The 26,718-nt window shown below is 41.4% G+C and overlaps 1 protein-coding gene across 4 annotated transcripts; it reads right to left on the bottom strand.

Moving 5' to 3' along the window:
- Positions 1 to 5: 5 nt before the first annotated feature.
- Positions 6 to 26,227, bottom strand: LOC135091764 (sister chromatid cohesion protein PDS5 homolog B-B-like). Of its 4 annotated transcripts, none has more exons than XM_063989703.1 (24): positions 26,043 to 26,227; positions 22,614 to 22,766; positions 21,586 to 21,735; positions 20,700 to 20,884; positions 19,160 to 19,367; positions 18,496 to 18,621; positions 17,571 to 17,704; positions 17,205 to 17,342; positions 16,543 to 16,651; positions 15,746 to 15,897; positions 14,875 to 15,259; positions 14,193 to 14,414; positions 13,819 to 13,957; positions 13,300 to 13,451; positions 12,620 to 12,745; positions 12,189 to 12,442; positions 11,416 to 11,539; positions 10,691 to 10,910; positions 9,908 to 10,170; positions 9,394 to 9,532; positions 8,636 to 8,799; positions 7,599 to 7,649; positions 6,236 to 6,453; positions 6 to 5,691 (listed from the first exon to the last, which is right to left on the bottom strand). In XM_063989703.1, exons 2-24 carry the CDS (start codon positions 22,758 to 22,760, stop codon positions 5,658 to 5,660), a joined length of 3,840 nt encoding a protein of 1,279 aa, XP_063845773.1. In that variant the 5' UTR covers positions 22,761 to 22,766; positions 26,043 to 26,227; the 3' UTR covers positions 6 to 5,657. The 4 variants fall into 4 exon arrangements, with proteins under 4 accessions (XP_063845773.1, XP_063845774.1, XP_063845775.1 ...); XM_063989704.1 differs by lacking the exon at positions 26,043 to 26,227 and adding an exon at positions 25,862 to 26,036; XM_063989705.1 differs by lacking the exon at positions 26,043 to 26,227 and adding an exon at positions 23,962 to 24,138.
- Positions 26,228 to 26,718: the final 491 nt, after the last annotated feature.

Genomic DNA, 26,718 nt, shown 5'->3' with positions numbered 1-26,718 from the left:
AGTAATTAAATGTTTTCATCCTTATCTTTTAACTTTACAAGGCTGTTTTGGTTCCTCTTAGTCTATCTTCTAAGGTTACGAAGGGATTTCCAGGCAGGTGATGTGTGGTGGTTGTATGAATGGTGACTGACGTGTTGTGTTGTGTTATGTTGCACTGGGCTGAATGCAGAGGAGCACTCACTCATCGACAATTCAACACCTCATCGTCGCCAGGAAAATAATGACAAAGACCAGTGTTTCCTTTCTCTATAGAATTAAAAAATAAAACAAATGATTCAAGAAAATATCAAATCCTGCTCCTTTTTTTTGAATGCACAATTTTTTTCCCTTTCACATTTTCTGTCATTGTGTTAAGCTACGTATTTGTCCAAGACTGCAGCAGTGTGCCAGCCTGGTCGCTGCCACGCACTGCTATCATCTTCCCCAAAGGTCTGCCTGTGTTTATGGTTTGCATGGTATAATAGCAGTATGCGGGGCAGCCACAAAACAGACACAGTGCTGTGCTTACAATAAGAATATAAAAAATTACAATTCCTTTTATAATTGTGTTCATGATTCACTTCACCAACACTGCTGGATGACCTGGCTGCCAGGCATGACCTTAAAACTGACCTCATTCTATTCATCCTTTGTAACCCATGGATTTCACCACTCCTGCAGCAGTCACCCCTGCAACTAGAGAAGGCTGTCTCCTCAGCATGCCATTCTTGTGACTCATGATTCCCAAAATACTAATGGGAAATGTATTTCAGCAAACTAATCAACACCTGCAACACTTGTTAGAGGCAAATAACAGGTTTTCTGAGACTGAATCCAGTATTACTTGAATGGATATTACAAGTAGCTGATTAGTCTTGTAAGCCAACACATCTCCAGTATCAAGTATTTTCCCAGCACAAAAGTTAGTAAATTAAGTTTTACAAAATATTCGCAGTTTAGATGAATGGCATGCAAGTATAAGACATTCTCAAGCAGAGGTGGTGCAGGTCCACAGAACACTTGACATCTCCACTACTTCCACTGAAGTCCTGACAGCTGCTCCCTCCAGCAGAGTCGGTGTCACTGCCACTACAAGAGGCAAACACCAATTATTAACTAAACACTGCAATTCTGTGTCAAGTCTCCCTCCTGTACAACACACCAATGCACCTCGACTCTCAACTCTCTCTCATCAACACTGCGGTGAAATAATTACAGCAACATACATCGCTCCTGGGAACACTTAAATAAACATGTAACACAATTATAACATTACCATCATCAAAGTAACAAAGCACGTCCCTGGTCTTTACGTATAAATCTTCCCGCGGTTGTAACTTAAGGTACCCCACACTCCTCTTCCCACGTGAGCTAAATAAATAGATACAAGACAGTGAGCCTCAAACCAAGACACAAGGAGGGAGGGAGGGAGGGAGGGAGTGGCAGGAAGACACCGCAGCCTCCTGTGACACCCCACACAAATGATAAAGACAAGAAAACATAACTTGAGCTTGTAAGTCCCAGCGAGGGCAGCTTCTCTACACCCATCCACCTGTTTCTTGTGGATACCTCAGTGAAAAGAATTCATTCACAACTTATAGAAGACAATACAACATAAGACATAATAAATAAATTAAGCACACATACATCAGCATTCAGTAAGAGAAATGTTCCTGAATGGCAAAAAAGCAGAAAAAAACATCTCAGTGTGACAGAATACAGTAAACATCATTGCGATAAGAAGGATAAGGCTCGTCATGTTTGTCAGTGAGCCAGGCAGTGCTTAGATGCTGAGAGTTGCTGTTGAGTTGCCCACAGAGACAGCTTCATAACCCAAAGAACTGAGGGAAAGCTGGCCATCACTGCTGCTGTCTTCACCTTGTACTGTTACTGAACCTTCTACACACACAACCTTGGTCCACAGTGCAGCCAAAGGGATGCCACAACAACTCACGTGACTGGGAGTGTCGTTGGCATGTGTGGTGCATCAAATGAACACTTGCCTCCTGCCCATCACTGTCAACTTGTGAACTGAAATTGTGAACTTAAAAATGAATGGCAACAAGTTTCTACCGAGACTAGGAAAGTATGACCAGAGAAGATGGGAAATTTTGCTATCAGCTTTTTAAAGACCCAAGTAAGCAGCTCATGACTGTTGCGAGACAAAGAGTAATGAGTTAATGCTATTACAATGCTGGCGTCTCATCCCTACCCACCTCAACACCTCACCTTTCATCCTTATTCACTTCCTAATCTGATCCACAATGCAGAAACATAAGCTTTTAGTCAATTTTCAACTATTATAGCTATTTACAAATTCAGTGATGTTTTCAATTTTTACTATGCAAATAAATGAAGAAATTTAGAGCTTGAAAATATATCATGCATTCAGTCTTATCAAAATATCTAAAAATGCTAAGAATTTTTTTGCTATTAACACATTCCATGACACTTCCAATCTTTTCCAAGCACAATAAAAGAAGGAATTCGGTTGGCACTCCACAGATCTTGGCTTCAAGTTGAGCCTCAACCCTCGCTCCTGTCTCTGGCCACAAGAGGATTACTGTGATCAGAACCCACGTGTTGGGTCACAATTGGAATCAGCAAACACCTGCGTTTCCTCTCTCGCATTTTGTGTTTTCTCATGTTGCATATTTTCACTGCTGTCGCTCTGCTGCCCTGTGAACTGAGTTGGCAGCAAACAACTTCAATTTCACAAGCTAAACTGCGCCCTCATGAGGTTGGTGGAGCAAAGTGAAAGAGCCTCCATTTCACCCCAGTAATAACCTCAATGGATGCAATGAACATAAGAGAAAACACAGAAGTCTACTGGCTAGCGAATAACACCTACAAATAAAACCAAGCACTCCTTAGGGTGTTCTACGTTACCCAGCTCTCCCTCACTCTGTCAAGCCCCCATGAACGCAGGAGTATTTCTTTGGAGGTGAATTCACTTACTCACTCAGACACATCCAGGTTAGCACACACTTTCCCATGCATGCAGAAGCTAACACACTCACTCATCTAAACAAACAAGCTAACTCAGCTAGCACACTCACCTATACACACTCGCACATCTAATCCCTCACCCACAGTCCTACACAGGTTAACACACCCACCTATACACCCAAGACCCATTCATACATCTAATCACTCACATCCTCACCCAAACATACCAAAGCTCTCTCTTCGACTCCTACACGCACACACAAACACACAGACGCACCCAATCCAACTCGCGCCGTGCCAGGACAAACACAAGCTGTACAGCAATGAGAGGAGGGAACCGCAAGTTATGCCCTCAGAAAAAAAAAAAAGAAAAAAGTGTTTGGTGATCTATCAAGTGGAGAGGAATAAGGCACAAAGTTTTATTTTTTTCTTTCTTTCCTTTTGCAAGAGGAAGGCCAGAGCCATACTTTTTTTTTTTGCTTTTTTTTGTTTTGCGTGTTTTGTTTTGTTTCTTATTTGTCTCGCCAATGGTTGTTACTTGTGTGTTTGTCTCTTGGCAGCGGCCGTGTTAGCCAAGACCCAAATCCAAATTATGCAAAATATTTCTTTCTGGTGATCACTAAGAAAACTACATCATATATATATACACAAGGAAACATATCTAGTGTCTGACAATGACTGTGCATGTGTATGTGTCTAGATGTGTGTTTAGGTGTGACTGTCTGTATATGTGTCTGTGTGTGTGCGTGTATGATGGGTACAGTACAAGCTGCGTGGGAACACAACTTGCACAGAGAACCAGTCAACTTCCAGGTCTTGAAACAAAAAATAAACTATTGACAAAGAAGGGGAAAAAATAATACTGGAAACATGGCCAACAAAACCAAGCCATACAGGTGATTTCCAAATCCTGGAAACAGACAGCTGAGGTCACCCAGTGAGGGAGAAACACTGATCCAAACTGTCCAATGATGAAAAGACAGGAGAGGGAAGGAGGAAGACGGATGGAACAAAGGGTGTGTGTGTGCTGGTGACCTGTCAGTGTGGCTGGTTGTTATGGTGGTGGTGGTGGTGGTGGTGGTGGTGGTGGTGGTGGTGGTGGCGGTGGTGGTGGCGGTGGTGGTGGTGGTGGTGGTGGTAGTGGTGGTGGTAGTGGTGGTGGTGGTGAAGTACATGTGGTGGTGGTGGTGGTGCAAGTGATTGAAGAAGCAAAGAAGGAAGGTAGGAATGTGAAGTTTAGTTCCAAGTCACCCCATTCATCCACTTCTAGTCATGCTTAATGTGGTATGAGAGCAATAAAAAGATGAAAGGTTTGTGTCCCTACTGAAGCAAAATCAATAAATACTGACATGTTGTGTGTATGGATCATAACAGTGTCTTATATACTGTAATGTCTCAACCTAGGGATGCAAATGACAATGAAATCAGTTCATGAACATCTGTTTTATCCTTCATTCACTCTCCCACCCAGGGAGCAAGGAGAAAAGTCAATAAATAAGAGGTTCTCAACATCACTGAATCACTTGTTGTCCATCTCAAGAAACTGTTCCTTTTTTCTACTGCAAAATATCTTTTCACTTCATTTTCTTTTGTCTGGTATTGTATTTCTTCATTTTGCTTTGTCTCAATGCATCTCATCACTTTGTTTCCTGATCACTTCAGTTTCCCAGGTGGTGCAGATGCCAGCGCTCGGTTCCTTGCGTGGCGTGGTGCAGGGTGGCGCCGAGGCCTTGCTGCCACCACCACAACACTGAATGTCCCGCCAGCACCAGTCACTCCCACGTGTGTGCCGCAGAGTGTGGCCCAGGGTCAGTCTCCTGCTGGGCAGAACGCTGCTCCAGGCTGCTTTACCCTCGATGACTTGCTCAATTATATAAAAATAAGACAACTGCACAACACTGAGTGGAGCTAATCTAGGGATAGCTTAGGCAAAGCTCTGGGCTGGATGGCAAGAAAGCCTCAACACTCACATCTAATATTTGTGAACCAAGTGTCTTCTGTCACATCCTTTCCCTCCCTGGACACACACGGGCGCGTCCCACACAAGATAGTGGTTACTGGAGTACCTGAGAAAACAAGGTCAGCATCCTTGCAATTCTGGAGACTATTCCTTGTGGTGTACTGACAAGCAAGGCTTTGGAATAATGCCAGAAATCAGGTGTCTCTGTGTGGAGAATAAATAATAATGACTTGCAAGACACAAAAGGAGCTGCCACTGTCTATCAAAGACACTTCAGTGTATCCCAATGTAACTTAGCCACTGTTACTCAGTGAGACAAAAAGGCAATAGTTCGTGACCATCAATGATATGGGAAAACTTGGCCTGCACAACACCTGGGCCGCGATGACACAATTTCACCAGCAGGAGACACGAGACCGAATCTTCTCGATTGCCCAGACACACGTCGGAATAAAAAAGGTACAATCAGTGAAAATATGTTCTTGGTGACTCAGTGAATCCCGGCAAAGGACAGCCTCTCTGCCAACCCTCCAGACCCTCCCGCAAAGACTGACCAGCACAGAACATCCCTCATCAACCCTGGCATGGATAATAGACCTAAACTTTGGTATGGATACTATGTGGCAGGGGGAGCGAGGGGAGGCACCCCGTCCTCCAACACAAGAGGATGTGGTCTTGGTCCTATCTGTGTAACTCTATTCAGAACTACAGTCCTTTCTTTGCCTTTCTGATGAAGATTCTCTTGTCAATTCTCCCCTGCCTTGGCTACTCACGTCTTTCCATTAGTCTCTTCTTGTAGGTAGCTGAAAAAAAGACAGGAAAATGTTGCTTCAAGATACTGCATCTTCCTTACTATTTAAAACTAGTGGTCCTTAGGGCTAAATAACATTATGAGAGCAGATAAAGCATCTCTTAGTGCTAATAAAGGCAGAATGCTTGAACATGCAGTGTTTCGATAAGGAGAGATGGAGGCTCTTTTGCTGAGGCCATTTCCTTTGTGGATGCTCCTGGAGAGACCAAGGCATCAGAGGGAGATATATCAACAAACAGACCAAGGCATCAGAGAGACAGATAGACAAAACAAAACATGACATTCAAACAGTTTAAATAATGAGCTGGTAGTGCCACACAATTCCATGTCTTGGCATAAGGAGTAAGGCAGCCTAGTATTGCTTTTAACATGTCTAAAGCACCATACACTTGAACATATCATTCATATTCACCAACTTCAGCCACTAGTAGAAAGAGACTCTATATATATAAACATACCCAGTTCAAATACACTCCCTTACCACACACTTCCCTGCAAACAGCCTCTCTTCAACACACAACCCTACAGCACCTCACCTTGATATCCTAGTGGTGGGGGCGTCTATGGCAGCTCCGTAACGCCCCTTCTTGGTGGCCGGGGCGGTGGAGGGGGTGGCAGGGATCACGTTGGACAAGGTGGTGCTGTCCTCCTGGTCCTCTAGGTCGTCGCCAAGGGTGAATGTGCTGCGGCCTCTCTTGCGTGCCCCGGCCAGGGTGGTGTTCGACTCATCCTCATCCATTAGGGTATCTTCAGACTGTGGGAGGGTGAGGGGGTGAGTGACAAGTGGAAGAGAGGTTTTAGGTGTTCTGTGGTTGCCTTGTGTGGATCAGGGTGTCTTCAGTGAAGGGATGACAAGTGGAAGAAAAGCTTTAGGTATTCTGTTGTTGCTTTGTGTAGAGGGTGTCTTCAGACAGTGGAAGGGTGAGACAGTGAATGACAAGTGGAAGAAAGGCCTTAGGTGTCTGTAGCTATCTTGTGAGTATCAACTAGACTTTCACAGTGTTATTTTCTTATGGAGTAATGAGATAGTGACTGGTTCTCATGTTTTTATCTGTGAATAGATGAAAGGTAGTAAGAAGAAATATTCAGTGTTCTGTTGCTATTTTGTTCTGGTCAGCAGGTCTTTACAGATATTTTCTTGGGAATTTGTGAAATGTCTGGTTCTTATGTTTCTATACATGAATGGATGAAGGAAAGAGAGTAAGGTGACTGATCCCTCCCATATGTGCATGTTCTGTCTGTGGAATTCTGACAAGGTAAAAATAGCAGTGTGTGTTTGGTTAAGTTGATGCCTTGTCAACTATGTCATGATGGAAACGACTCATTCTAGTCCGTCTGTGCATCTTCTATAAGTGGAATGGGTGACAAGATAACAGCAGGAATGTATGTGTGGTTGAACATGATTTGATGACTGAAATAGCAACATTCTTACATCCATCTGTGAGTCTGCAAGTGTGTGTGTGTGTGTGTGTGTGTGTGTGTGTGTGTGTGTGTGTGTGTGTGTGTGTGTGTGTGTGTGTGTGTGTGTGTGTGTGTGTGTGTGTGTGTGTGAAGGGAAGTGATTGGAATTTTTGTCAACAGCAATGTCATGTTAACTTTATATCTTCTGGAAGTGTTGTCATTCATGTACACGTCAATAAAGGTGATACACAGCTGAAAAGTAAAAGTTTACGTGATGTGCACAAAAAAAAAAATCAAAACATATGCATGAAAAATAAAGACAAATATATAAATAAATAAACATCAAACTAAAATCGAACCAAACAATGTCGACAACAAACACGACTCAACAGAACAACCTAAACACATGCAAACCAAACACCAACACAAACAAACGTGAATCAACCAAACATCTTTCCCAGGCTGCAAGACAGAGGTGACTGCAAGACATTAATTTACCTTTACTCCCTTCATCATAGGTAGGTCTATACTGCTACCTGTGGTCACATCCTTGGGGGCATGGAAGGCAACAAACCAGGAATAGTGACACTCATCCACCCTCTAATAACAGACTGGTATATATGTACTTTGCCCTACCTACAGCCAGTCCTATGCATGTTCCAATACTTCTAAGCTTCTGGTACCTGTGAAAACCAGCACAGTAAAGTAACACACACTGACATACAAACAACTTGCCCTATTAAAAACCATCCACATATGCTCTGATACTTCTAACCTATTCAACTTAAAAAAAAAAAACTAACTCAATATATCTTATCCAGCCTCTAACACACACATATCTTGCCTTACTAACAAATACCTTTATATATCTTCTAATTCTTCTAGTAAGCTTTTGATCCTATAAAAACTGTCCTAATATATCTTCTATCAAGCTTTCAGTCCTAAATTCTGTATGTAACTTCTCCCTGCCACAGTTCAGTGCTTTATCCTACATTTTTCACTCTCTAATGCTTCTTATTTCCTGCCAAATCCTATTAAAATCACTCCCTATGTATCTTCTGCTAAGTTTCAAATACCGAAATTCTCTATAGTAAGTTCTCCCTCTTAGTTTAATCCCTTATCCTTCATCTCTCACCATTTAATACTCCTAATAAGCACTTGAATCCTATAAAACCATCACAGTGTATCTTCCATGGGGTTCTAGACACTAATGCATCATACAGTATCTTCACTTTGCCATATTTAAGCCCATAACCCTCTGAGTGCTTATAAATTTATGCAATATTTTCTTCTTCCTGTAATAATCCTTGGACTGCTAATTACTTCACACATTACCTTCTCCTTACTATGCATGAGCTCATATTTAAGCCCATAACTCTCTCAGTACTAATTAATTACATAGTACTTTCTTCTTTCTACAGATACACTAACAGTTAAGCCCATAATTCTTAGACTCCTGATTATTTCACATAGTACCTTCTTCTTTGTATAGATAAAATACTCAAGCCCACAACCCAGCATCCCCAGTCAAGTACCTCTGATCTACTGTCGTTCCGCTGCTTGCTGCCCACAGGAGACTTGAGGTTAAGGTTGACAGCAGTGTTCACGGGAGGGTGGGTGACCTTCTTCACGCCCGTCAGCAGCTTGGTGGAGCCCTTGGGTGCTGTCACTTGGAGCTCCGCAGGAAGGTACGACTTGACTGTGTGGTGAGGAAAGTTGAGTTTATTGATTGAGGTATGACTTGAGTGTTTGGAGGAAAGTTAGGGGTATTAGTGACTTAACACTCTCACTGTGAAAAGAATTCACAGCAATGAAATCGATGTATGAAATCTTTATAGACACCTGCAAGAAAGGGATGGAAAGGCATAGATTTGCAATAATGTTTGATGAAGGCTGAAGAATGAGAAAAAATGTCCTGGAGTGGGTACTGATTAAGGGAAGATGTACCAAACAGCAGTGAATGGGTTAACTGAAGAAAGATAACATGGTGCTTATACATATTAAAATGAATGTGTATGAGTTTTAGCACCTACTGTACATGGAGGCAAGAATCTTACATTTTTACTAGATATAACAATGCACATTTCATTATTTCTATCTGTTTGGTAAAAGTTCTGAATCACCAACCCAATTACTAGCTATATAACATTCAAAAACTAATATTTGCCATTGAGTTTGATGTGGTCAGATAAACGAAATTCTTCCTGACAGACAAAACCATACACAGATGAAAGGATGATGCAAGGGAGGGGCAGGAATGAAGAGGGACAGAGATCACAAGAGACAGACTCACCGTTTACGAAGTTGGGGTCTTCATGCTTCTTAAAGTACATAGGGGGGATCCTGGGCTCCGAGGGGAACTCCTTCATCTCAAAGCTCTTGGTCCGGGACAGGATGAGGCCCATGGCAAGGTCACACACCGCCCACAGTTTCTGCATGACAAGAATACCGTACATTAGGGATATCAGTACAAAAACCTGCTGAAGAAGTCCTGGCCATAGTTTCTGCAAGACACACTGTACATTAGGGATATTAGCACAAAAGCCTGCCAAAAAAAGTCTGCCCACAGTTTCTGCATAACAAGAATACTGTACATTAGGGATACAAAAGCCTGCCTCTAATAAACACTACTAATGACACCTGACCTGATTACTGAGTTCATCCTGCAACAAACACTAAGAACCAACACTCATGACAACCAACCTGATTAAAAGCCTGTCTCTTAGAAACAACGCTAATGACACCTGACCTGACTACTGAGTTCATCCTGCAACAAACACTAAGAAACAACACTAATGACACCTGACCTGATTACTAAGTTCATCCTCTGGTCTGATGGCATCCTTGTGGTTCTTCATCTGTTCAATAAGCGCCTTGTAGAACCCAAAGGAGTACGTCTCATTCTTGTTCATGAGAGGCTCCAGGATGAACCACAGACAGTTGCGGATGTTGAGAAGCTCTGTGGTGTCTGTGACGTCCTTGAAGCTTGGCTGGTTGGCCAGGATGGGCACGGCAAACACCAGCATGTAGTCCGGCATGATGAGAGGGATCTGGCTCTGTGCTTTCTCTCCTGTGGGTGAAAATTATTACTTGAGTGATGACAGCAAGGTGACACATGTTCTAATTCACTGGTCTAGACACACAAACACACACAAAGAAATATAAATAGACAGACAGATATTTCACAAACTTAATATTTATGACAACAGTAAAATGACATTACGTAGAACGTACAAAACAATATCTATAACCCAACAGAGTAAACAAAAAAATTCATCCCTTCATATACCAAAGACAAGTATACACAAAAGACATAAAACACCATTAAAACACACACACACACACACACACACACACTTACACTTACAAAACACCTTGGATTTAGTCTCTGCACTTGATCAGATAAAAATCACTCTTAATCATACCAAAAACTTATAAAGAACACACAAAACACCATTAAAACATGCATACACACACAGATACACTCACAAAACACCCTTGGATTTACTCTCAACACTTAATGATATAGAAAAGCAACCTCATTCATACCAAAAACACACAAAGAACACCATTAAAACACAGACACACACCTCCTACACTCATGGACAGGCCTCGGATGTACTCTCTGCGTTTGTTTATGTCCGTCATCATGTACTGCTTGACGGCAACCTTCAGGTTTCTGTTCCGTTCCTGCCCGGCCAGTGCATAGAAGCCCATGAAGTCTAGGGGCAAACATTTGTTGGGGATACCTCTCACTAAGCCCTTGTGTAGCTTGATGGCAAACCTCTCCCTCACCTGTGGGCACTCGTCCTGTGGGGAAGCAAGGTAGGGTGAGTGTGGTAATGCAAGGGGGAAATGAAGTAATGTAAAAGTTGATGTGCAGGTGTAAGATATATTTATAAAGGGAGAAGTAAAGATGTAAGGTAGTATAATTATGAAAAGGATAAAACATGGAGATGCCTGGTGTTAGAAGATGGGACTATTAATGAAAGGAGGACTATAGTAATATAAAAAGATATATGAATGCAAGACATGTTTATAAAAGGGAGAAAAGTAGATAAGAAAAAGTGTATAAATGAAAGAGGTAAGAAGTAGGGATGGCTAATGTTAGACAAGATTACTAATGAAAGAGGAACTAAAGTAATGTACAAGACATGTTGGTAAAAGGAAGAAAAGTAATGACAAGCAAAAGCATACTTAAGAAAGACATAAGAAGCAGAGATGGCTACTATTAGATGAGACTGCTAATGTAACAGAAACTACAGTAACATCAGACCTCCAGTATCCACCCAGTAGCGATGCAGGGAGTACTTACAAACATCAGTCTGGAGAGGTTGTAGAACTGCTCCGACGTGAACTGGTCCCCAACACCCTTCTGCTCACAGATCTTGAGCATCGCAGCACCGGCAGCAAGACGCAGGTGGGCCATCTCACTCTTCCTGCACCACCAACAACAAATTCACTTAGTACTAAGAAGACAGGGAACGTTTTTAAAAGGACAGAGGTAAACCAGTGTATGCTGTTGGGCCATGATGAGAATGTATGTGGCCAATTGTGTTATGCTTGAAGTCCTGAGGTATAGCTGGGTGATCCATGTGACTGTGCCTTTCCACCAGGGGCTGACAGGGGTAAGAATGTGAATGGTGTGTGTATGAGTGTGTGGTGCTTTGTCTGGGCTGCCCTGTGTGGGATTGCTGGCCTGGTGTGTAGATATGTAGATGTTAAGAAAACCTAAAACCTTTTCTTTTTTAGCATTACTGTCCTTGCAAAAGAAAGAATGAATGTATTTCCTTTTCCTACAGAGTTTTCTTCTTTTTACTATGATATTTGTGATATGTGTCCACTTCTCTCTCTTGAATAAAGTAGAATGATTGGTCATTATCTTGTATAAAAAAATTTGTTATATTTTGTAACAATTCATCTCTTGCTTCTACAAAACACCCTACACCGACACACTTCTAAGCATAACTAATCAAGACAATAAAAGTAAAACAACAAAGATACTAACAAGTGACTCAATACAACACCCTTTCCTTACATTCTTCCTAAGCACCATGACACAACAACACAAACACAGCCAATCCTTACAGCATCTTCCCAGTCTTCAGCAAGTCCCCATTGCTAATGATGAAGTGGTTCAACATCCGGAAGGTCTTCTGCGCCGATATTACATCTGATTTAAGCCCCAGGAGCCACCGGGCCATCATCTTAATGCCCTCCATCTTCACTATGGTCTCCTCCGTCAGTTCGTCCTCCTCCACCCACTCGTCGGCCTCCTCTCTCACAGTGGAGCCTGGTGTGTGTGCAGCCGTCTGGTTCCTCATGAGTAGCTCTCGCACCACCTGAGAATTATAGTGTTAGGCATGTTTGTCTAATTGTCTTTTTGTCTTCTTATGTAAAAGGGGGACTGGAAAAGGGCAACAAAATTCTTAAAAGACCAGAGGTGCTAATCCCCAGTGAAAAAAAGAGCCATGCAAAAAATTAATTTACCCGGCACACCAGTTGGTGATATCACACACCTTTCTGGAGACGATGTTCTTGATGGGAACCAGGAACTTCTCCGGCATGTGGTACGCTATGTGGCCCAGGGACACAATGGAGGTGCGGAAGTGAGGACTGTTGAAACTCAGCTGCTCCTTGATTTTCTGGCGAGACACAAACACATCATGACGGAGGAAGAAATGCTCTGGCTATAAAAATAAATGATATGAAAAATTGCAACAAATACTTTAGAAACAAATAGTAGCAGAGTATATTAACCAAATACTATATATAACGTGGATCTTCACTTTTAATCATAAATCACAAAAAAAGAAGAAATAGTCTGAAAACAGAAGCAAATGATATCATGAACAAGTGTAAAAGGCTCATAAAAGCTTAGCAACATGGTATATTAAGCAAATACTATAAATAACAAGAATTTTAACTTATTACTATACTTTTCCTTCCTCTCCCTTACTGTACCTGAAATCAACAGCCAGTGAGATCAAAGAGCTTAATTAACAGTCTTTTTTCTCTCTCTCTCTCTCTCTCACACACACACACACACACACACACACAGTCAAAAAATTATGTAGAAAAAAAAAAAATACTGGTAAAAAGAGGATGCTGTGGTCTTTCCTCTCACACACACACACCTAGAAAATAAAAAAAATCATACAAAGAAAGATTTCAAATGATGGTGAGAAGACCTGCCTACCTCCAGTATCTTCTCAAACACATCCTCAGACTCAGCAGTGCAGTTGGTGTGTAGGCAGCGCACAGCATGCTTGGCCTGCTTGGGGGTGCCACGCTCAGCAAACTTCTGGCAGATTGGAATGAGCACCGCTGCCAGGCTGGGGAACACCTCGCCTGCAGGGAAGAAAAAAGGTGCCTGGTGATATACTGGGGAGATGCAACAACAAAATAATGGAGAAGGGAGAGTGAGAAGGCAAGTGACTTACGAATAATGAAACAAGGAACAGGGAATGAGGTGCTTGGTGACAGATGCTGAAGAGATACAACAAAGCAAAGAGGGATAGTGAGAAGGCAACTGACATTAGAATAAGGAAACAAGGAACAAGGAAAGAGGAGGTGCTTGGTGACAGATACCCATGAGATACAATAACAAATCAAAGGAGTAGAGGCACTTAATTAAAGGAGTGAAGCAACAATGACTTCCAAGATAAGAGAACTAGTAACACTGTCGGTGAATTAAAACCAGCACTTGAGGACTCACCGATGGGCTTGTACTTCCCGATGTAGGTGATGACAGAGAGAACGGACGGGGAGATGGTGCTGGAGCGCTCTAGAAGGTTGTGGAGGCGCTCAATGATGTCCTCATGAAGGAAGTGGGCCGGGTACACAAAGGACAGCACCTGCAGACACATGGGGGTGAGAATAGAACACCCAGATCCTCACACTCACACAGGGATATACAGATGGTTAGGAAATTATAAGAGATTGCCAAGGTCTTCTCTCTCTCTTTTTCACACACACACAGACACACACACACCTAGGCAGCCAAAAAATTATGAGAAAAAAGATAAGTAAAGATGAGAAGAGAATACCAGGATCTTTTCACACACAAACCACCAATCATCACACACTCACAAAGAGCAGCTTGAGGCCTTTCTCAGTGGCAATGTCAGCAGTGAGGTTGAGGGAGTCAAGCACGGAGGGGTCTGCCTCAAGGGCGCCCTCCACCAGGCTCAGCAACACTCGGATGGCCACGTGGTCCACCATGACGCACGACACTCGCTCCAGCATCATCTTAATTGTGTTGTAGTACAGGTTGGTCATCACCGGCTGCCCTAGTTTCTTCAGGATTTGAGTCTGGGGGAAAGGGATAAAATAAGAGAGTACACAAGAAGTCCACAGGTAAAATATATTCACCTATCCATAAATATCCCTTAATTAACATGTCCCTGTCCATAAATATATCAAGGCTGGCCCTGTTTCTTGAGGATTTGAGTCTGGAGGGAAGGAATAAAATAAAGGAATAGACAAGAATTCCCTGGGTGAAAAGTAGGGAATAAAATAGTCCGTGTTAAACTTACCTGTCTCTCATCACTATTTATAAATTTATCTCATCTTTTAAAGCTCCACAGACACTCAGCACTAACAACCTGATTACTGAGTCAATTCTAGTCATTTGCCATTGGAATTAATAATCATCCACACACCACACTACTCACCACAGCATCCAAAATGAACAAATAACGATCCACACACCACACCACTCACCACAGCATCCACACAGCATAAATAACCATCCACACATCACATCACTCACCACAGCATCCACACTGTCCTTGCAGGAGACATCTGGGCTAACAATCGTCTCCATGAGGGACAACAGCTGTGAGTCTGTGCTGAGGTGCTGTGAGAACTTCTTCAGGAACTCGATCACCTTGAGAGGGTCTGGCAGGTACTTGGTGAGCTGGTTCAGTCTCACGCCGACCTCCTTGTCTCTCTCCTCATCCTGCGGCCGCCTGTGAAGCTCGATAAGCTCGGCCACGTGACGACGCACTGCCAGCTGGTGTTTCTGAAGCTCGATGAAGGCCTTGGTGGCATTCTCGTCGATGGTGGCGAAGAGGTAAAACAGCTTCTTCATGCGGTCCTCTGGTGGTAGCTGGTAAGGTACTAGGCAGGTGTTCAGAAGGCGCTCCACTAGCAGTCTGTGGAGAGGAGGGTGGGATGAGGTGACTGGCTGATGAGGATGTGAAGGTAGTGAGTGTAGTGAATGCTGACTGAATGACTGGGTGATGCTGAAATGAGGGTGAGTGACTGATGGAATGACTGGCTGACTGACTGGCTGAAGATGAAATAGGTGTGTGACTGATAAACTGGCAAACTAATACTTAAGTTAGACAAGTATGGTGAAACTGAATGACAGAGTGACCATCTGACTTCACTGATATTGAAATGAGTGAGATGAGTGGCTAACAGACCGACTGACTGGCACACAGACTGAACAGAATGGAAATGAAGAGAGTAACAGAAAATAAGATGATTTCAATGATATACCACTTTACAACACACACACACACACACACACATGAGACACCAAATAAAAGAAAATAAAAATAAACACAAATAGAAAATAAAAACACATCAAAAAACCCAATGATCTATCCACACCTGCGCACACCCACACTACACACCTGTCATCCATGCTGGTCATATAATAGCCGTGAAGTATTTTATCCTTGATCCAGGTGACAGCATGACGTGTTGCTGGTGGCACATCTGGATTATTTAAGTGTTTCTTGTAGATCATTGCCAGGCCACACATTGCTTCCTTCCGGATCTTAAACTGGAAGAAAGATGGGTGTTGTGTTTGGTCGGTGATTCCTTTACTCTTTTCGTTCTTTTTCTTTTCTTTTTTTTTATTCATCATATTCTCTTCTCCCTCTTTTCATATCTTTTGTCATTTTTTGTGTTAGGTCTGTCATTTCTTTTTTTTATTTTCTTATCATAATCTTTTCTCACTGCCTCTTCCATATCTTTTTTCATATTAGCTTTGTCCTTCCTTTTTTTGTATTTTTTTTTCACTTTCTTTTCTTCTTGTCTTCTTATAATCCTTTCTTAATGTATTTTATAATCTTTTCTTGTCTTTTCCATAATCTTTTCTCTTTATGTAACCTTTCCTCGCTCTTTCATAATACTTCCTTACTGCCTATTATCTATATCAGTGCATCAATTTATCAGCTTCCTCATCTTTAGCATCTCAAACTAACCTTTATATTCAGTGTTGGTTTATTTTCATAAGCCATATCAGTATATTAAGTTAAAAGGTTCTTCATTATGACATCTCAAACTTATCTTATCTTTCCTTTGCCTTAATGTATGAAGTTCTCAGGTTCCCCACATTAGCATCCCAAACTAACCTCCTTGTATATAGCCTTCTTTTGCCTTACAGTATCAAATCATCAGGTTCATCTTAACATCTCAGCCTTACCTTCTTATCCAGTGTTCTCTCCTTCACAAAGTCCAGGAGGTCCTCACTGTCAGCCACAATGCTCAGGTCCCTCTTGGCCGTGGAGACAATAGCCATCACAACCTCATACCTGCAGACACACACAATGTCAGGGTGTGGGGAAGAAATAAAGTTGTAGGTTAATGATATAGGCACTGAAGCTGTCTGAAATCTTATTAGGATGAGGAGAGATAGAGGGAATGGAACAAGAAGGGAGGAAGAGAAGGAGTATAGTAAGAAGGATAAGAGGAATGAAAGGAGAGGGGAAGAGCCAAGTATGAGGCAGAACAGGAAGGATAAAGACTGGATAGAAAGAAGAGTTAAAGAGGAAAAGTGGGAGAAGGATATGGACTGAAGACAAAGAGGAACAGAAGAGGAAGAGTGGAATAAAGACTGGAGAGGATACGCTACAGAAGAGAATGAAGAAACAAATTAAAAAGAAAGAGGAATTAGGGAGGAAGAAGGATAAAGACTGAAACAAAGGACACAGTATGAAGAGAGCAAAGATACAGAAAAGTTTGTGAGAAAGAAGAGAAATAAACGCTGAACAATACAGAATAAATAGAAAGAGACATTTAGGGAGAAAGAGAAGGGCAAAAAAACAAAGACAGAGGAACCAAGAGTAAGGTCAGCCCAGCACTTGCCTGACACTCTCCTCTGAATCGTGTTGGCGCAGCTTAAGTGTCTCGGTGATGTCCTTCCTCAGCAGCGGGTGGTTGAGTAGGAAGTGCATCGAGTACTGCACACACTTGGTTCTGATCTTGATGTTGATGTCATTGAACCTACACAGGGAGAAGCATCATCATAAATAGCACTTCAGCAAAGAAGAAATATGGCTTTCCTTAATGTCTACTCAAGATTGTAATTTTATTGTTGATACTGAACCTACACAAAAGCATCATGTTAAATATCACTTCAGCATGGAGTTAATATAATACAAGCTACAGTCCTTTATCAGTCTCCTTTACAGAGGCTCTCCTTTACATCACCTCTGCAGTTCAGTCACCCACCTGCCCAAAAAGGCTTCCCAAAGAGCTGTGTGGTTGAGAGCAACAGTGGAGTCCTTCTCAGAGAACATACGAGCCAGCAGGGAGACTGAGCTGTACCTCTCCTCCTGGTCGGCACTCTTCAGTTTGTATTCCAGCTGTTGGGAGGGAACCAAGCATGTGAGGAGAGGAAGTACTGGGGAGAATGAAATAAGGCTACATTTGGAAACACTTCTATGCTGCAACTTCACTACATTCAAAAGGCTCTTGAAGTTACACAGGTTTTAAGAGTGTTTATGTTCTAGCTGACAGATTAATACAATTTCTATGCAATTAAAAGGAGAAATGCTCTTGAGAATCCAGCTAATCATCTCTGTGGCCTTTGAAAATAATTATGATGAGAGCAAAGCATTCCTGAATACAGTTTATAGGAAGATGGAAGAAAGACCTGGGAGTACATTACTGCAGAAATGTGATAGGAAGCACTTGAGAGATTATAAAGTACTTAATTTGCACTCCATCGAAAAAGATACAAAGACCACATAAAAATTAGTTATACTGTAAAATTTACCACTAAAAACACTTTCATACACACATACACAAAAGTACAGCTTCACCCATAAAAACACAGATACCTGGCACAGACTAAAGGTGATGGAGGCAAGGAATACACATCAACTAAAGGAAAACCACAACAGATATACACAAACAGATCATGTGTAGCTGTCCCTGCACACACACACACACACACACTGTTGAGGAAAGGAAGACATCCAAACACATAGAATAGTTTTCCACAGACAGATTAAAGTTTAGAATCAACTAAAAGAAGATATAGTGTTGATGACAAGTGTGCACAAACTAAAGAAAAAAATTACACATGTACAAATATGGAGATAGGACACCACTATAGTTTAGGCCCTGTAAATACACACACACACACACAGACCTGGGGGAGCACAGCCAGCAGGACCGAAGGGCAGATGTGATTCAACTCATAGATAAGGTCGTAAACTTTCTTGGAGATGACCAGACTCTTCTCCTCACGACCCAGGATCAGCACATTGTTGAAGAACTGATGGGGGAACAAAGGATGGTTAAGAACACTGGGGGATTAAATTGTTGAACTATTAGAAGAGTAAATAACAGGAACATTATGTGAATAGGGTTGATAAGGAGCTGATAAAGGAACAAAGAAAGGTTAGGGACAATGGCAGGATTAAATTGATGTAATAGAAAGAATGACAGGAACAATGGGTGAATAAAACTGAACTAACAGAGGAAAAATGACAGGAACAGTGGGTGAATAATGATAAAAAGAAAAAGGACAATAACTGGAACATTGTAGAACTCATGAACAAATTTAAGTGAAGAACAATTAACTGCTTCAACAATATTGTAGTCTCCTTAACACTTAATAAAATAAAGAGAATTAAGCTCCTCTCTCTTTTTCTCCCTCTTTCACAACCCAGTCTCTATCCTAGCCCCTTCTCTCTTATAACACAACCCAGTCTCCCTTACTCTCTCTCCCCTACCCCCTCTCTCTCACAACCAAAGCCTCAACACAAGCAAGCATCTCCCAACACCCTCTGTCCATCCACCCAGCCACTCACAGCCTGAATATAAGGTTCCAGCGTATCCGAGCACTTGATAATCAGTTCCTTGGCAATTTGGTAGGCGTTCCTCCTCTGGGACTTCGCCGGCTCCACCACATTGAGGAGGATGATGTCCAGGAGGTCGTTGGACACCACATCACTCTCATTGATCAGCGGACACAGCACGTCGAGCATGAAGGATTTGACTTTGCCGCTGTGTTCGTCACTGTTGGGAGAGATTTTTTATTTTTTATGGTTTATTTTAATGTAAGAGCACCACTGGCTAAGTAATTAAGTGTGATACAAGGCCAACTGGGAGTGTGGGTAAAGGTATTAAAGTGTGAAAGATAGGTCCATGGAAAGTGTACGTTTGTAAAGAGGTTATAAAAAAAAGAAAAATAATAAATAAATAAATAAATAAATAAATAAATAAATAAATAAATAAAAAAAAAGTGATGGCTTATTTTTTTTATGCAAGAGTGGTAATTAAGTGTGAAAAAAGGTCCATTGAATGCCAGTCCCTAAACAGAGGTCAAAAAGAGTCAAAAGATAAAAACAAATAAAATAAATTAATAAAAGGGAAAAGTAGTGGTTTTGTTATGGTTGTGTTTAAGTGGTAGTGGTGGTGATGGTGGTGGTGGTATGACTGTGCATGTCTGTAGTGATGGTGGTGATGATTTTGTTAAGGTTATGGTGTCTTTTACTCTCTATTCTTAACTCTTTGGCTGCTATGGTGTCTTCTTCAGCTTAATATAATGCTTGGGTACAATTAAAGAGCGTAATTTCAAGCATATGGCAGGCAGGAATGAGAGATGGTGTATTCAAGCCTTTTATCACTGTCTTTTATTGAACCCTTTGCTTACGATGGTTAATTAAGCTAAATAACATGTTCACCTGGAAGTTAAGTGTAATTCTGAAAAACATAACGAGCAGGAACGAGTGATAAAGAATTCTTTTTTTTTTTCCTTTTTTTTCTTTTTTTTAGTACCTCTAGTTAGGTTTTCTTCAATAAAATTATATGGAGTTGCTCAGTTACCTATTAGCAGTTAAAGAGTTATGTGGGCATGTAGGTGTTGTGATTGAAGTTATATGTATGTTTGTATTTTGTTTATTGTTTGTTTGTGTGTGTGTGTGTGTGTAAAGGTGGAAGTTTGCTTCCTTCCTGCCACACCTTCCTGTCTCATACTCTTTGTTCAGTAAACACACACACACACACACACACACACACACACACACACACACACACACACACACACACACACACACACACACATCCTTATCAAAAACACATCACAAGCTTATCTTAATCCAATAACAAAAGAAATCCAGCCTCACTTGACAAGATTAGATACACACATACACACACACACACACACACACACACACACACACACACACACACACACACACACAATAAAACCAAACAAAACATGACACTACAAACTAACACACACACAAACACATCTTCACAAAGGAGGGGAAAAAAAAATAAATAAAAAATACAAACTCGTCTCAATCCCACACAAACCTAAACACAAAACACAACAGCCAAACTCACTTGACAATATTAAAGATGAGTTTGAACAGCTTGCAGAAGATCTCCTGGCAGTCCTCTAACTCAAAGCACATGTTGAAGGACTTGACATAAGCCAGGTTTTCTAAGAGGTAGAAGTAGCGCTTGAAGGCAGGATCCTTGGGGTCCTTGAGGCCTCCCAGCTGCTTGATCAGGAACATAAAGATGGTCTATGGGAGGACAAGGGCAGAATTAGCTGGAGGTCAGGGATGGGAGTTAAAGGGTAGTAAGAACTGGTATGTTAAGATCTGTAGGACTGAAGGAAAGGGACAAGATTTATAGGTGAAGCTATGAGAGGTAGAGAGAAGGTAGAGAGAAGGCAAGATAAGGAGATGGAGAAGTGTTAAGATACAAGGAATAAAGGAAGACAGTAACATGAACTGATATGTCAAGGAGTTTAAGATAGTGTATGGAAAGAAGGAGAGGATTAATAGGTGAAGAGAGGAGGCAAGATAAGGGAATGGAGGAGTGTTAAGATGCAATGAAGAAAGGTAGTAACAAGAACAAGGAGTTTAAGATAGTGTAGGCAAAGAGGGACAGGATTAATAGGTGAAGGTAAAGGAGGTATGGGGGATGAAAGGAAGCGAATTAAGAAGGGAATTTTAAGATTGTCCATGTAAAAAGGAGAAACAGGATTAACAGCAGGTGATGCAGGTGATGCAGGTGATGATACAGTTATGGAGGTAGTAACAAAAAAGGAGTTTTAAGATGATCTCTGCAAGGAAGGGCAGAATTAGCAGGAAGAATACATATAAACAGACAAGATAGGAGAGTGTTAAAAGAATCCTCAAGTTAATCTATGCTGGATCGACAGAAAGAGAGATTTACAAGTCCCTGAAGGAAGGAGGCTCACAAGACACCAGACCCTCACCTTAACCTGTGCTGGGTCCTTGTAAGGTGCCTCAGGAGCATACACTCTCAGCACGTCGGCGATGCAACACGCGATGAGCAACTGCACATCACGGCTTTGGTATGACAGGAAGAAGTCGTCTGCTATGTGCATGGCGAGTGGAATGTACTCCTGAGGGAAAGAGGCACTGGGGTTACTTGTCTGTCTGTGTGCAAGAAAGTGAAAGAGGCACTGGAGTTACTTGTGTGCCTGTGTGCAAGAAAGTGGAAGAAAAGTATATGGGCAGACTACGTGTATCTAGAAAGCATTATGTATTTAGAGAAAAGAAAAATATGCTGGCAATCTGTATATATTTGGGCAGACTACGTGTATCTAGAAAGCATTATGTATTTAGAGAAAAGAAAAATATGCTGGCAATCTGTATATATTTAAGAAGCATTATCTGCATAAACATTTGTATAAAAAATTGAATGATAATTTTTCTTTTAGATGCACATCCAGAGAAGTGTTACCTGTATATATTAGAAATGAGTCTTACCCACTGATTAAAGAGAACTTATTAGACAGACACAAGAAACCCAACAAAAACAACAGTTGCATTGAATCTCGTCTAAAACAGAACTTCAGTAACTGCTGCATTGAATCCCACCTAAAGAAGAACTAACTTTCAAGCTACACAATAGAAAAAAAGCAGAATCTATACCTGCAAGTCAGAGGCAGAGGCTACACACACCCACATCTCACCTCAATACTTCACTCCTTTCTCTAGATTAACCTTAGTTTAGTGTTAAGCTTCCCCCAAAATCCATTGTATATTTTCACTGCAACAACTGCTTATTATTTTAATTTATTATTATTAAACAAGAACCTACTCCCTGGCTACCCAATACAATAAAGCATTTTTTTTTTTTTTTTATGTAGGAGGAACACTGGTCAAGGGCAACAAAAATCCAATAAAATAAAAAGCCCACCAAGATGCCAGTCCCAGAACAGGATCCAAAGCAGTAGTCATTGTCTACACCCATTGGCGAGGCACAGGCTACACCCACCTGGTAAGCCCCATCATCCTGCCCCATGGACTGCAGCGTGTGTGCCAGAGTCTTGAGACGGCGGATAAGCTCGTCGGGACCCACATCCTCTGTCACTTCCCGACACCCCGGAGGGTACAGGATGGTTAAATTGTCGCCACGGCCCATGCTGATCTGCGGGGGAGGGATGGTGAGTGTGTGTGTGTGTGTGTGTGTGTGGTTAGAATGAAGGATGAGTGTGTGAGGTTAAGGTGAAGGATGAGTGTGCAAAAAGGAAATAAGAGACGAATGTGAGAAATTAAAACAAAATGTGAGCAAGACGAAAAAAAAAAAAACTATATTAATGTAAACTTGTATCAATAAAAAAATCAGGCATAAATAAATAAATAAATGATTAAAATAAAAATCAGTGCATGAAATTAAGATATAAGGCTCCCTGTACTATACAAACTAGTATCAATGAAAAAATTTACAGATGGGAGGGAAGATGAGTGACAAAAATGATGATGATGATGATGATGATGATGGCAGCCTGTGGACATGAGAAATGAGTGTGGTAAATGAATAAGTGTTAAATGAAATGAAATGAAATGAAATAATAATGATGATGGGAGAAGCTAATCTCTATATCTTAGCAACAAGATAATGGATAATGATGCTAATGACCTCACTTCCTGCCATCAATGCCTCACTTCCACTATCACTAACACACAATGATAATGACGACAATGACGACAATGGCGGCAATGATGATGATGATGATGATGATGATGATGATGATGATGATGATGATGATGATGATGATGATGATGGTGGTGACCTAGCTAATTTTTCTACCCTAGCAACAAGGTTATAATCTCACTTTGTCTCTATTCCCTCACTTTCACCACTACCAATATACAATGAAAATGATGATGATGACAATGATGACCTGGCTAACCTTTGTACCCTAGCAACAAGGTGATGACACGTAAGGATCATGCTAATGCTGCTAACGACCTCACTTTCACCATCACCACCACACAAACTATGTCAGGTTTCCAGAATGACAAGTAGGCCACAGTGAAATCAAAGGGAAAAGGAAAGAAATGAAAAGTTTGTCTGTTTTTGAAATTAATGTAATAATACTGCAAAATCTTATTCATTATTCACTTATCATTCTGATTAAATTTATCACAAAGCCTGAAAACTTAATGAATAAACTTAATATTGAAGAAAGAAAGTAAGTTTATTTGTTTTCGAGATCCTGATGAAGGTCTAAAATCTTTTCACCACTCATTCCTCATTCAGAGTAAATGTATCACAAAATCTGAAAATTTAATGAATAAACTTAACACAAACTAATACATCTACTTATCTGTCTACATACCAAGCCAGCAACCCCACACAGGGCAGCCCCTGCTGGAAAAGGACAGTCTTGTGGACCACCCTACTCCATGCCAAGAGCTTAGGCATAGTAGTTTCATTTTTTTTTTTTTTATGTAGAAGGGGCACCAATCAAGGGCTACAAAATTCAAATAAATAAGGCCCACTGAGATGCTGGTCCCCAAAGAGACAAAATTGATTGTCAAAAATTAGAGGATAAGTGTCTTCAGACTCTCTTGAAAGAATTCAAGTTATATGAAGAAGGAAATACTGAAGCAGCATGGAGTTCCAGAGTTTACCAGGGAAAGGGACAAATGACTGAGAATAATGGTTAACTCTTGCATTAGAGAGGTGGACAGAATATGAAAGAATAACGTCTTGCACAGCGAGGCCACAGGAGGAGGGAAGGCATGCAGTTAACAAAATCAGAAGAACAGTTAGCATGAAAATATCAGAAGACAGCGAGAGATGCAACACTGTGGCAATGAGAGAGAGAGACTGAAGAGTCAGTTAGAGGAGCTGATGAGATGAAAAGCTTTTGATTCCACCCTGTCTAAAAAGCACGGTATGAGTGGAACCCCCCCACACATGTGAAGCATACTCCATACATGGACAGATAAGGCCCCTGTACAGATTTAGCAGCTGGAATGGGGTGGCGGGGGGATTGAGAAAAACTGGTGGGGACAACTCAGAACCCTTAACTTCATAGAAACTGTTTTAGCTAGAGATGAGATGTGAATGCAGTTTCCAGTTCAGATTACAAGTAAAGGACAAACTGAGGATGTTCAGTGTAGAAGAGGGGGGCAGTTGGGTGTCACTGAAGAAGGGGGAATAGTTATCTGAAAGATCATGTCGAGTTGATAGATGGAAGAATTGAGTTTTAGAGGCACTGAACAATACTAAATTTGCTCTGCCCCAATCAGAAATTTTAGAGAGATCAGAAGTCAGGCATTCTGTGGCTTCCCTGCATGAACTGTTTACTTCCTGAAGGGTTGGGCATCATGAAAAGGTGTGGAAAAGTGCAGGGTGGTGTCATCTTTACTCATAAGCACCCATAACTTCCCATAGCCAAGGAAATTGAGGCTGGATAAACGGTAACAGAAATAAGTGAAAATGAAGATTATGGAAATTATCTTAACCTATTAATTTTATGATCCTAACTACATATATATTTCTAGACAAGATATGATGCTTTTTCTTTCAAATCATGATCTACACAATGAAGGAATTAATGAACTGGACTAATCTTAACCTAACTAAACTTAACTTTTTGATGAAGAGCAAATGTACTTTCAATGTTATTTGTGAGCACATATGAACGGGAAGAGGAGGAAGAGGAGGAGGAGAGTAAGCATCCTTTATTATATCTACTGTCATTTATATTAGAAAGATATGATACGAGAGAGAGAGAGAGAGAGAGAGAGAGAGAGAGAGAGAGAGAGAGAGAGAGAGAGAGAGAGAGAGAGAGAGAGAGAGAGAGAGAGAGAGAGAGAGAGAGAGATTCTGCTGATCAAAGTTAATGATAAACAAGATTTGAAGAGAAAAAATTGGAAGAAATGTAAGAATAGGAGAGGCTGTGTTGCTACGGCTAGTAATCAAGAATTTTCCCCTCCCAGACTTGCTTTGCTCTTAAAACTGAGGAGATAAGGAGGAAACGGGAGATAAACGATGCTAAGAGAGAAATACGGAAGAAATTTTGAGGTTATGAGCCACAAAGGTTAATAATCAAACATTTTAACCCTCCAAGACAAGCCTTGCCCTTAGAGACGAGCAGATAAGGGCTACAAGCAACTCAGCGGGAGAGAAACGGAGTCAAAACACAGGATGGAGAGAGAGAAATGGAGGAATATGAGCTTATGAGTTAACGAGTCTAACATCCAAGCCTTTCTCTCTCCCAGCCTTGCCTTGCCCTTGGCCGCCCTGCCCTTAGCCTGCAGGAGTGGAGGCGTGCAGCAGGCGTGGGTAGGGGACACGGGCGCGGGCAGGGCGTCCTCAGGTGTGCTGTAATAAGAGTTTCCCGCAAAAGATGGCTCTGCCCACCGCAAAGTGTCACCTATTACAACTTTTCCCGGGGTTGTCTGTCACCTTTGGCCGCCTCTCTCCTTATTTCTCAGTGGCGTGTGGCAAGGGTGGCTCAGCGGCGCAAGGGCTCACATAGCAGAGCGGTGGGGCGGCGGGGAAAATGGCTGGAAATAAGGCGGGTGTAGTAAATATGGCGGGAAAACGTGCCTCTCCGCCTCTCCTTTCTTCACTGGTTCGCTCAGGAGGCAACAGATGGCGGTGCGCTCCCCGGCACGTCTTGACATGTTCTTATTTTAGCTTTACCCTTATATTATGTCCTAGGTAATTTTGATGCTATTTTTATATTCTAAGTAATTTTAAGTGTTCCTCTTGGTGGTTTTTGATGAGTGTAAAGTCTTGGTTTCTTTGTATTTGTGAAAACATTACTCCTCGCTTCTTAAGAACTCGGGAATATGTGAATGTAAACAGAAAATTTGGTTCGCGTTTGACACAACAGATGGCGCAAAAAGCACCCGCCAAAACTTGAACACCCATACCAGCCGAATTATCACTATTTATTTTTTGTTTCATATGTATAAAGAACCAGAAATAGTTCAGTGATCTATAATTCTAACATTTTTGCAAAGGACTATCATCTGGACACATGTATTACGAAGATTTTAAAAATTTATATATATTTCATAATACTACATGTGCTCCCATTATATAAAATTGGATAACTAATCTATCTGTTATTTTT

This window comes from Scylla paramamosain, chromosome 38 (genome assembly GCF_035594125.1).
Source record: "Scylla paramamosain isolate STU-SP2022 chromosome 38, ASM3559412v1, whole genome shotgun sequence".
NCBI classification, from domain to species: Eukaryota; Metazoa; Arthropoda; class Malacostraca; order Decapoda; family Portunidae; genus Scylla; species Scylla paramamosain.
This window is presented reverse-complemented; position numbering and strand designations above follow the sequence as displayed.

Excerpts from the sequence above, each read along its gene's own strand:
- LOC135091764 (XM_063989703.1), bottom strand. The coding sequence starts at position 22,760 with ATGGGCCGTGGCGACAATTTAACCATCCTGTACCCTCCGGGGTGTCGG. Across the intron at positions 21,736-22,613 it reads AGGATGATGGGGCTTACCAG|GAGTACATTCCACTCGCCAT; the intron begins GTGGGTGTAGCC and ends TCTTTCCCTCAG. Across the intron at positions 6,454-7,598 it reads CTATGATGAAGGGAGTAAAG|TCTGAAGATACCCTAATGGA; the intron begins GTAAATTAATGT and ends ACCCTCCCACAG.